General features: G+C 37.6%; 1 protein-coding gene across 1 annotated transcript; it reads left to right on the plus strand.

Annotated features, from left to right (window-relative positions):
- Positions 1 to 1,892: 1,892 nt before the first annotated feature.
- On the plus strand, positions 1,893 to 2,837 carry LOC122702104 (olfactory receptor 51I2-like). Its single transcript, XM_043915613.1, has one exon. The coding sequence runs from the start codon at positions 1,893 to 1,895 to the stop codon at positions 2,835 to 2,837; it is 945 nt and encodes a 314-aa protein (XP_043771548.1).
- The last annotated feature ends 9,490 nt before the right edge of the window (positions 2,838 to 12,327 follow it).

Here is a 12,327-nt window from a genome sequence, read left to right on the forward strand (position 1 = left end):
CATGGCAATCCCATGACAGAGGCTGAGAGCTTGCCTCTGTTCTATTCCACACAGAACCAAAGTCATGATACTGTCAGCATCACAGACCAGGAGAGATTTTGACCTCCTGGAACAGCAAGCCGAAGGGCAGAAGGAGACTTGAAAGCGCCTTTAATCCCAGTTAGCAGCTGCCTGAATTTTCCCCCCAGCATTTCCATCAGTGGTTATACAATTCTGATTGTTGCTTGAGCACGTTCACTGACAATTTATTATCTCATCTTGTAGCTTTGACTCAGAAAAATCTTCCTTATCTGGACCCTAAATTGTCATCTTGTGGTCTCCATCTGTCACTCCTTACTTCTTACACCCATACCCGTCCATCTCTGCTGCAGTCTCTTCTCAGAACACAGCATCACTGGTTCCTTCAATGCTCTTTATATGACTTGGTCCCCTCTGTCTCTGTGTGTGTACCATTGGTTTAAGTTCAATGTAGAGAACGGAACCCAGAACTGAATGTACTTCCATTATGACCCTGAACAATGTGCTCATGCTTTTATTAACTCATGAATATTTGAGCGTGTCTTTGTGCTAGAAACATGAAGCAGTGAGAGGCAAGAATGAACCAGACACAAGTTTACCTAAGATTTCAACGGAGAACAGAGGTGTAAAGGCACTTGTCATAAAATAAGAATCATGTATAAAATATTTTCAACTCAGATACGGGGCTATTGTTTCCACTTAAGTAGTAAAGGAAAAGCTGCAGATAAAATGAAGGTGTTGACTACGAATGGCAGTGGGAGTTCAACAAAAAGGAAGAGGAAGATAAAGCAAGTAAATCTCCTAGTCTTCTTAGGAAGCAGGAAAAATAAATCTGTCTTCCATTCTCTACTTTGCTCTGCCTGTGAAGGTGAAGGTGAAGGTGACCAACTTCCCAATATCTCTACATTCTTCTTACTTAGGTGGCTGCAACTTCAGAAGGCTGGCAGCTGGGTTTCATAGGAAGGACCACAGGACTTACAGTTGAAAGAATTAGATTCTAGTCCCAATTTAGCCACTTAATGCCTTAAGGACAGTCACTTAACATGGTTGTTATGGGACTGAAATCAGGCATCTTGGTAGAGAAACAGTTGCCCATCTGGTTATCCTTTCTAGCACACAAAGACTGAATTATTTCCCTGAAGCTGTGCGCTCCTGGGTGCTGTTTTTACTCTTTGCCATCATTCATGTTCCTCCTCCATGCCATGGGTCAGGGATAGTGTTTATAAGCCTTCATTTTTACTCTTTGTGACAAATGAGGTGTGTCCATACATACCATATGATATCGTGTTTACCTTTTCAATGTCCATATGCAATAGATGTATTTTATCTATTTTAGATATAGAAACACAGAGGCTTCGAAAGGTTAAGTTATCTGTTCCAGGTGACACTGCTCATAAACTGTAAACTGGGCTCCGAACTGAGGTCTGTGAAAATCCATCTCCAGAGGTCTAAAACACTGAACATATGAAGCTATTTTTTTTAATTTATTTCTTATATCCAAGTAAGAGAATATTATTATCTCTACAAGTTAAATCATATATTAACTGGCTAAGTATTGATTTTGACCCACTTCTGATTTATTCCAGTGCTTCTCAATTTTTAAATGATGCTATCTCTCATAAGATTGGGTAGTCTCAAATATCTTTTTTATGCATAAGATTTTAGGGCTCTGGCTGTCAGGGGAATAGCAGGTGAGAATATTTTTACAAGGAATAATGTAGATAACTCCAATTTCCTCCATGTCTTTCCGTCTCTCTCTTCTTCAGACTTTGAGGTTAGGTTGCTAAGGCAGAAGCCTTCATGGGTGGGAGTTAACTGATTCTTTTTTTTTTTTCTCAAGTGGCATGTAAAGACTGGTCACTGCTGTTGGTGACATGAAAGCTAAGAGCAATGAAAGTCTTGACCTCCTATCTGTCTTCCTGACTGGCATTCCAGGATTGGAGGCCCAACACGGCTGGCTGTCCATCCCCTTCTTCACCATGTACCTTGTAGCTATTGTGGGCAACAGCCTAATCATGGCAGCGGTGCAAGCGGATCCTGCCTTAGACGGGCCCATGTACCTGTTTCTCTCCATGTTGGCTGGCACTGAGGTGGGTGTCTCTGTGTCTACACTGCCTACTGTCATGGGCATTCTTTGGTTTGACGCCCGCCGGGTTGACTTTGATGGCTGCCTTGCCCAGATGTTCTTCATCCACACCTTCTCCTGCATGGAGTCAGGGGTCCTGCTGGCTATGAGTTATGATTGCTTTGTAGCCATCTACAATCCACTGCGCTACACAGCCATCCTCACCCTGCCCCGTATTGTCTGCACTGGTCTGGTCATTACACTGAAGAGTGTGATCCTCAGGGCTCCCCTTCCAGTCCTCTTGAGGTCACTGCCCTATTGCCACACTAACATCCTCTCCCACTCTTACTGCCTCCACCCAGACCTGATCCAGCTGCCTTGTGCGGACACTAAGCTCAATAGCATCCTGGGCTTGGCCATTGTCCTGGCCACTTTTGGACTGGACTCACTGCTGATTGTGGTCTCCTATATGTTGATTCTTTACAGAGTGCTGGGTATTGCTTCTGGGGAGGGACGGCGGAAGGCCCTCAACACGTGTGTGTCACACATCTGTGCGGTACTTGTGTACTACGTGCCTTTGATTAGCGTGTCTGTGATGCATCGTACTGCCAAGCATGCCTCACCTCTGGCCCACACACTCATGTCCAGCATCTACCTCTTTGTCCCTCCTGTGCTCAATCCCATCATCTACAGTGTCAAGACCAAACCAATCCAACAGGGAATTGTCACCTTGTTTTCCTGCAAAAGAGAATGACTTTGAGTCATTCGAAGCAGGGAGGGACTTTGAATGAGTCCATAAATTCTGATGGTGTTTCTTCTGTGGGCAGAGCTCCACACCAGGATTTCTGGGGAAGAATAGGAGTGAGAAATTCAAAACATTGCCTCAGGCTTGTATTTGGATCACAGGAGTTACCTTGATGCCTTGCCATCTCACATGTTATCAACATAGGTGTGTCTCTGTATGTGCCCATATACATGCCATCTCTGACAGTTATGATCAAGTTGAGATCTTGAATGCCCTTTGCCTGTTTTTCTCAAGGGTCACACCAAATAGTCTGACAAATAGGAAGTTACCAGTAGAAGCTTGAGACTTAATGATATTTGAATTGAAATATAACAAGGGCATGGGTCAGACAGATATTAAAAATCTCCTCCCAAAAAAAGACCATCCTAGTAACATGACTTTGAGCAAGATAAGTGTATTTTCTGGATTGTCTCAGATAGTTGTGATTTACGCTTATTTTTCTCAGCATTGTTATTAATAGCAATCCCTTCTCTTCTCAAAAGTATCCTTCTCTAAACAGTAAATTTATGGTAAAACTACATATAAAACAACTTCCTTCTTGTTATATATGGAATCAGACTCTTCCCCCCAGCTTACCATCCAGTGGTGTCTACTCTTAGCTTATTCAGTCTGTTTAGAATAGTGGCTACCAAAATTTAATATGCCAGGAGATTCTGAGGATGAAGAACAGCTGAGTAAATGCCCTCAACTTAGGTATCAAGTAAAATATGGACAACCTTACACACCAGGTTTCAGATCTGAAAAATCCCAACAGAAACACCAACAGAATTCTGTTTTGGTAGAGCTTTGGGTCCTGATTCTCTGCTGTCTGGATTGTGCACTCCCCTCTGCTCCTATCCGCACCATGCCCTGAGGCAGGTAGGCTTGTATCTTTCCCTCTGCTCCACCCCTTCTCTCAAACTGTCAGCAAGTTCTAGGTGGCACTTCTTGCTTCTGACTGTGGGTATCTGTGGCTTCCTGGAAACCTTTGGTCAAATGAAAGAGTACGTCTTCACACCTCCTAAATAATAGAGGTCTGTGTATGGTGGATTGATAGGCCTGTGCTGCTTGATCAGTAACTGGCCTTAGATCTCAGCCTCTCACACTTCAGATCTTACAAATGCAAGGGAAATGTTTTTCTCACCGTATGCTATTCTTCCTGAGTTCATCCACGTCATCAGGGTCACCTTTAAACAGTGAACTTTTTGAAATACTTGGTCTGTTTAAAATAGTGGTTACCAAATTTTTACAATCTCTATATAAAATAATTAATAGGTAAAAAACTAGGTATCCTTTTAGGCATTTTCAGATTAAAACCTAAATTTTATCATAGATTTACATAGTTGTTGAGCACACATTTTGGCTGTATTGTAAATATACTGAGGCTTCCCTGGTGACTCAGATAATAAAGAATCTGCCTGTATCCCAGAGACCCAGGTTTGATCCCTGGGTTGGGAAGATCCCCTGGAGAAGGGAATGGCAACCCACTCCAGGATTCTTGACTGAAGAATTCCATGAACAGAGGAGCCTGGCAGGCCGCTACAGTCCGTGGGTTCACAAAAAGTTGGGCATGACTGAGAGACTAAGGCTTCACTTCATAAATATACCAAGTTTAAAATAAATTGTTATATCACAGTTTAAAATAACTAATGTAAACTAAATGCATATTTTGATACCCAACATTATGAATTTAAATAGGCATGAACATATTCTTTAACATTCCATTCACATATTTTTATGTTAGTCCCTTTTCTCCTCAAACTCAAATTTTAATTTTATCTTCACAAAGAGTTTGTAATACATATAATATATTTTTCTGTTTGAGAAACTTTTAGTGGTTGCTCTTTCATAATACTTTCCAAGAAATATGTATACATATATTTAAATTTTATGTTTAAAATTTGGTCACACATAGAACATTGTTCTAAATCTATATTCTTTATTGAGTTATTTTTCTGATATTAATACATAATTGTCAAAACAACATGAGCATAATACAAATTTTCATATGTTGAAAGTAAAATTTGATTTCAATCCATCTCTTAATGAGCTGCATGATTTTATTTTTCTTGGATCTGGAAAATATTTATTATTTATGAATTGATACCATTTGTCTTACTCTAGAATATGCTACCCTATCACTGGTGTCATTCACTTCCTCAAAATCTATGTCAATATTTCCAGTAGTCCTTTTGATTGGTATCTCAGAAATGTTTACTATTTGGGATATACAATGGAAACATTAAATGGCTTTAAGAACTATGTCTATTCACATTTTTTTCCTTTTTTAAAATGAAAATTTATTGCTATTACTATTTCATTTTTGTAAAGTGAGTAAGTAAGATTGTAGAAAGGAAAAAAATGTAGTGTAACAGAGGCACAGTCAGACCTCTTACATTCCCAGACAAAGCCATTTCATAAAGAAACTATGTGGATGCTGAACATCAAAAATTTATTCTTACAAAAATTTTTGTGCTCAGGCACTTCCAAAAATATCTTATTTCCCTAAAAGAACAAGTAATCAATTTGAAGGCCACTAGGTTATATATCCACCAATGACAGTTTCTATAAACTGTCTAAGAAGGTGAAATTCAAGGTGAATTTCTTAGACAGATATTGATCAATTTCACAGTCAAATATCACAGATAATTACTGCTTCTGGAGAGGTACCCAAAGACTTGGGATTATAAATAATATGTATATCTTTCATTAATAAGTGACGAATCATTTTCTTCATTTATCCAAGTAATATTTTTGAGTACCTGCTACGTATAAAGGGTAGATATGTAACACTATCTTATTTTTGGATGCAGCATAGAAAATAAAATCTAGAAATTTAGCAAAGATGTTGGAGTAATTCTTGGGGCGAGTCAGATATTCCCTTCTAGGTTTTAGGTGTCATCAGCAGTTGAGTCTACCAGTAAGCTGCAAGTCTAAAGGATGAATGTGCTTCAACACACTTTAGATATGTGATCAAATCTCATTTTTAGTTACATTACTTTCAGAGTCACTTCTTTTGTCATAGAAACCATCACTTCAGAGGGCATGATTGACTAGCAGCAACACTCAGAATGATGTTCAGATTATTCTTTTTAATTTATTTATTTATTTTAATTGGGGATAATTACCTTACAATATTGTGATGGTTTTTGCCATACATCAGTGCAAATCAGCCAGAGGCATACATGTGTTCCCTCCATCCTGAACATCCCTCCACCCCCCACAATTACCTCCTCAACCCAACCCTGCAGGTAGTCACAGAGCACCAGCTTCTTTGGGTGCCCTACGTCATTCATCAAACTCACACTGGTTATCTATTTATTTATGGTAATCTATATGTTTCAGTGCTATTCTATCAAATCATCCCACCTTCTCCTTCTCCCACTGAGTCCAAAACTCTGTTCTTTATGTCTGTATCTCCTTTGCTGCCCTGCACATAGGATAGTTGGTACCATCTTTCTAGTTTCCATATATATGAAGATTATTCTTTCTTATTATTTTATTATTACTGATTTTTTTCACAGTTGTTCAATAATCCAAATCTTAGAAAAATCCAAAGTGATAGTTGTACAATTTATTTAAAACATTATTTTATAACATTATCTAGTATATCTTTTTGTGTCTGATGCTCTCAATGATTGTAACTTTAAATAAGAACCTCCAGAGATGCTTTGTAGTCTTGTAAGGTTAAGAATAAAGATATACCATGTAATATGAAGGCTACTAGGCACACGTGGTTATTGAGCTCTTGAAAAATGGCTGATTTGAATTGATATTTGTTGTAATGATATGTGGCCAGACTTTGGAGACTTAACATTAAAAAAAAGAATGTAAACTATCTTATTATTTTTTAAACATAGGTTACATGTTTAAATGATTACATTTTAGATATATTGGGTTAAACAATATATACTTTGAAAATACTTTAATTTATTTCTGTTTACTTTTTTAATATTGCTACTAGAAAATTGAAACTAACATATGCTTGTCTTATGGATTTATTGGGCAGAACTAGGTTTGAAGCTAAATTGTGTAAACTAATAAATTAAGTAGAGTGATACATTTCAATTAGCAATAAGCATTTCTTTGTTTAATGAATCCCATAGGTTCAGGGTCACAAAATTTCCAACATGAATGGTAGAGAAAATATCTTATGTTTAGATAACTTTATACACATTTATATGCATATAATATATTATACATATTTTGCTAATATTTCTTTCTTTCACCTACAAATTGTTGTGAAACATGATCATCTTTATTATGGAGACAGGTATTCCTCTATATTTAAAACAATTTAAGCATGTATAAAAGAAGAGCATACTAGAAAGGGAAAATTCAAGAATAAATAAAACCTTCTAATTTTGACCTTTCAGCAGCAATGGTTAAAACAATTTTAGGCCATTCATTTCAAGATATATGATAGCATCTTCCAAGCTGCTGACTTATTTCCCCAGTAACATTTCTCACATAACAATATGTGGAAGTTACAAACACTGAAACGCATAAATAGCTAATTTCTAAGAAAGAATGTGTACAGTACTGTAACTTAATGAATGTGGTGCCTGCAATAACTGTGTTGTTGTTTAGTTGCTAAGTCATGTTGGACAGACTCTTTTGTGACCCCATGGACTGTAGTCCTCCAGGTTCCTCCATCCATGGGATTGCCCAGTCAAGATACTGAAATAGCTTGCCATTTCCATCTCTAGGGGAATCTTCTCAAACCAGGAATAGAACCTACATCTCCTGCATTGGCAGGTGGACTCTTTACTACTGAGCTACCAGGGAAGCCCCTGCAATAACTTAGCCCGTTTTTAATACACATGATGATGCTACCTTTTTCTGCCAATTTACAGGTTAAAAGTTGTTACTGGAGCTTTTAGTTTTGCAAATATTACCTGGTATTTAATACACAAGGTAGATACCATACTCACTTAAAATATTTATATACATACGTTTATATATTTAATGAAAATAGTCAAGCCATGACAAAAACCTAGCTTCTAAGATGAGAGGCAAAATAAATACAAATAGATAATAAGTTATAAAAATCTATAATCATAATAACACAATGACAGAATATGCTCATATTGACATAAACATTACGTAAAATGTTTGAATATTTTATAAATTAATTCAGAAGGGTTGTACAAGTATTCAAATTTGCTTAGTATTGCTTGTAAGACAAGTTAGAGTAGTTTGACATTTTTACAAAAAAGTTTAAATCTCTTATTTTTCTGATATTATTTCAGCATGGAAAATAGTGCTAGAATAACTTTAATTTATACAGGTTTTCAGTTAATTTTCTCACTGGAAATTTAACAAATTTTAGCTTCAATATTTCCTGTACAGATTTTGCCAGATAAATTAAAATTATTTCCAAAATGTTGAATTTTGTGTGATATATGCAATTGTTGCTACTAGCTTGTCATTTCTTCTTAGTCCTCCCAGTTAAGAGAGCAAGAAAATATATGTCTGTATACTGCCCTGTTTGTATACAAATATCTATAAGTATGTTTTACTTAATCAGCTGTATCTACGTTAAGCGAAACATGACTTCATACTGATGTCTCCAACTCCAGTCCATGGATCATTCACGTTGCTCCCCTTGCTTTTCCATAACATCCCAGCCAAGTAGGGAGAAACTTGGTTCCCAGGTGGCACTAGTGGTAAAGAATCCAACTGCAGGAGACATAAAATATGAGGGTTCAATCCCTGGGTGCAGCATTTATTATATTTCATTTTGCCTTTAGTACAGATCCCACCCAGTTCCAAAGATCAGCACCATTTCCCTCCATCTTTTCCAGTACAGATGCCTCATATATTTGTAATAGAACAACATTTTGTCATATTTTGTCTTCCATCCTGAGTAGCTTTTAAAAATTATATATAATAAATATATACAAATTATATTTATTAAAGATCACTCTGTGGTTCTGTAAATTTCTATGAGTTTTAGCAAATGCCTAATGTCATGTGTGTACCATCACAGCATTACAGAGTGATTCTACACTCTAAAAAACCCTCTGTGCTTCACTAATTTAATACGCCACTCGCTTAAATTCTTAGGTACCACTAGTAAGTTTACTCTCTATGAAGTTTCACCTTTTTCTGAGTTTTGTCTGTATGAAATCATAATTGTTTTAAAGACCCATAAGACTACCTTCCTTCATTCAGCAATGAACATTTAGGATTCATCCATGTCTTTATGTATCTTGATTAGGGGCTTCCCTGGTGGCTCAGATGGTAAAGAATCTGCCTGCAATGTGAGAGACCTGGTTTCGATCTTTAGGGTCAGGAAGAGCCCCTGGAGAAGGAAATGGCAACCCACTCCAGCATCCTTGCCTGCAGAATTCCATGGACTGAGGAGCTTGGCAGGTTACAGTCCATGGGTCTTGATAGCCCAATCTTTTTAAATTTCTGAATAATATTCCATTGGATGAATGTACCACACTTTGTTTATATATTTGCTCAGTGGAAGACATCTTGGTTGCTTAAAGTTTTCTGTCTCTTCCTTTTAAGCTCATTATTTACAAAAGAAAGGAACTTAGGAGGCTGGATGGAGTCGAGTTCTTCCACAGCAGCAGCTTGGGCTATCTTCCACTTGAAGAATTCATTTGATATCATCAAAAAATTGATATCCAATCCTGTGTCCTCTTATGTGTCTGATTTAGGTCAATTTACAAATGATCAATAAGACCACCCTCTTAATTTTATGAAATACAAAATATTTTCATAATAAAATGTAACTAGTATAGTTATCTACATTCTAGGCACTGGATAACCTAATGCAGAGATTTACCAATAAAATGTTTTCAAAAAATAAAATCTATTTTGAAACCTAAACATATCGTGCCATTTCTTATGTCATAAAGTCCACACAAATATCAATGCGCGTGCACACACATACACACACACACAGAAATAATTAATGGTTTTGTCTAGTGAGAAGAAACAGAAAAGGTTGAAGGACAAAGATTAAGAGACTACTTCATTTAATGTTTTCATTTGAGTTCTAGTGAAATTTTGGCTGTTCTAGAGTTCATGATCTGTGAGAATAAAAAGTTTCAGTTGATAGATAGCTCTCATCAAGAGATCATTTATAAGACAGAGTTAATTCTCAGCAGCTGCTGTAAAGATGTTATGCAGAGGCTTGGCTGATGCTTTCTGTCAAACGTGCTTTGTCTTTAATTGCTTAGCCTGCAATTTGCAATCATTCATTGGTCTTTGACCCCTGGAGAAGGAAATGGCAACCCAATCCAGTATTCTTGTCTGGAAAATCCCATGGACAGAGAAGCCTGGCAGGCTACAGTTTATGGGGTCACAAGAGTAGGACATTACTTAGTGACTAAACTACCACCGCTGGTCATTGAACAACTTATTTTGCCCCAAAATCCCCCTTCATGTTTCCTCGAGTCCCTTTATAATGTAACTATTATTATCTTATCTCCTATAGCTGACCTTTATTACACAGTTTCAGAAATATAATCTATAGGTCTTTGGTTGTATTAGTTTGCTAGGACGGCCACAAAATGAGTGGCCAGAAATTTACTATCTTCAAATTATGGAGGTCTCTAGCAATTTCTCATATTTCTGGTTTCCTCGGGACCCCTTCCCTGGCTTGCAGGGGGCTGTCTTTTCCCTGTGTCGTCATTCTGGTCTTCTTTCTGTGCTTGGGTCCGAATAGTCTCTTCATATAGGGACTCGAGTCACACAGGATCAGAGTCCACCCTAAGGACCTCATTTTAACTCGATTATGTCTATAAAGACCCTACCTCCAAATGCAGTCACATGTTAAGATACTGGGGTTAGAATTTCAAAATAGGAATGTGTGGGGAATTCAGCCCAAGTCACTGGTAGATCTAATTGTCCTGAAGCTAATTTTGTTCTGTCACCTCTATCTTCAGAAACCCCTTTTTGTCCAGGGATGTGTTTAGATGGCAATTGGGAGCATCTGTGTAAATGGATGATTACCACTTGGCCACCCTAATTCCTGTTCCCACAATGGCTGCAAACGCAAATGTTCTTATCCATAATCTGGAGTGTAAATTGTGGAGTGGAGGAGAACATAATTCACATAAACTGAGCACCTATGGAACCTATTAGTAATGCAAGACTGTGCCTTTTACATGGACTTCCCAGGTGATGCTAGTAGTAAAGAACCCACCTGCTAATGCAGGAGACATAAGAGATGTGGGTTTGATCCCTGGGTCAGGAAAATCCCCTGGAGGAGGGCATGGCAACCCATTCCAGTATTGTTGCTTGGAGAATCACATAAACAGAGGAGTCTGGCAGGACCACCAGAGAAATCCCATGGCTGCCCTTCAAACTGATATTTCTGAGAGAGGTTACCTGGTTTCCATAAAATAACTTTTTATGATCATTAAAGCCACATCTATTTTGTTTGTTTGTTTTGGCTGTGCAGGGTCATCATTGCATCACACAGGCTTCTCTAGTTGTGGTTCAAGGGCTTAGTTGCCCTGCAGCTGGTGGTATGTTTGTTCCCTGACCAGGGCTTGAATCTGTGTCCCCTGTATTAGAAGGCAGATTCTATACCAGGGACCACCAGGGAAGTCCAAAAGTCACATCCTTTCTATCATAATGTTTTCTAGTGCAAAGTCCAGAATGCCTTAGGGAAACCGCCTCTAAGAATTTAAACCACATTAAGAACATTAAGGTTAAAAAAAAAAAAAGCCTATCATAGTGAGAAAAATAAATTTATATTCCCATAAATGTTACCTGCAGACATACTTGAAGTTTTAATCCTAAATACTAAGGCCCTCTAGCAATGCAGGATCATTAGTCCAATGGTGGGGGCTCTAACTATACCCACCTCCATCTTTAGGCTCTTTGCTCATTGTGTGTGTGCTTAAATCATGCTGAGTATAGATTAGGTAATCTCAGTTGAATAGCTGAGAAATTTCTTGATCAATATCCATATAGCCTGGATCAATAGCCAAATAACTTGATCAATATCCGTCTTCCCTCAACTATTTACTATTTTTTTGCAAGAGAAACTCAGAGCACACCTATCCATTATATGAACCAGAAAACTGGAGTTTACTTGGAGTAAGTGGAACTGCCTAGGAGAATGTGTGGTGGGGGGCAACACAAAGGTTTTCATTCACATTTACTTAACCAAGCCCACTGGAGAGAAAAATATTCAGAAAGGAAGAAAAAATTTAAGCAGGTCTTTACTCAGTCAATGATGCTTATTTCACTGACAGATAAATGTGCTAGAATCAGATAAAATTAGATCCACAACTCTTTTGGACAGAATGTTTGCTGCTACTTTTTCCCAGAACAAAAATCTGATTAAATCCAAGATCATGTCATACTCCCTTAAAAATATGATGGGTTTTTGTTTTTGTTTTTTACACTCTCCATTCAAAAAATTTGACTATACTCTCCCTGTAGACCTATGCCTGCAATTTCTTTGTAATTAAGTGCAATCAGTCTT

This window comes from Cervus elaphus, chromosome 1, assembly GCF_910594005.1.
Source record: "Cervus elaphus chromosome 1, mCerEla1.1, whole genome shotgun sequence".
NCBI lineage: Eukaryota > Metazoa > Chordata > Mammalia > Artiodactyla > Cervidae > Cervus > Cervus elaphus.

Coding starts and splice junctions, on each gene's coding strand:
- LOC122702104 (XM_043915613.1), top strand. CDS start 1,893: ATGAAAGCTAAGAGCAATGAAAGTCTTGACCTCCTATCTGTCTTCCTG.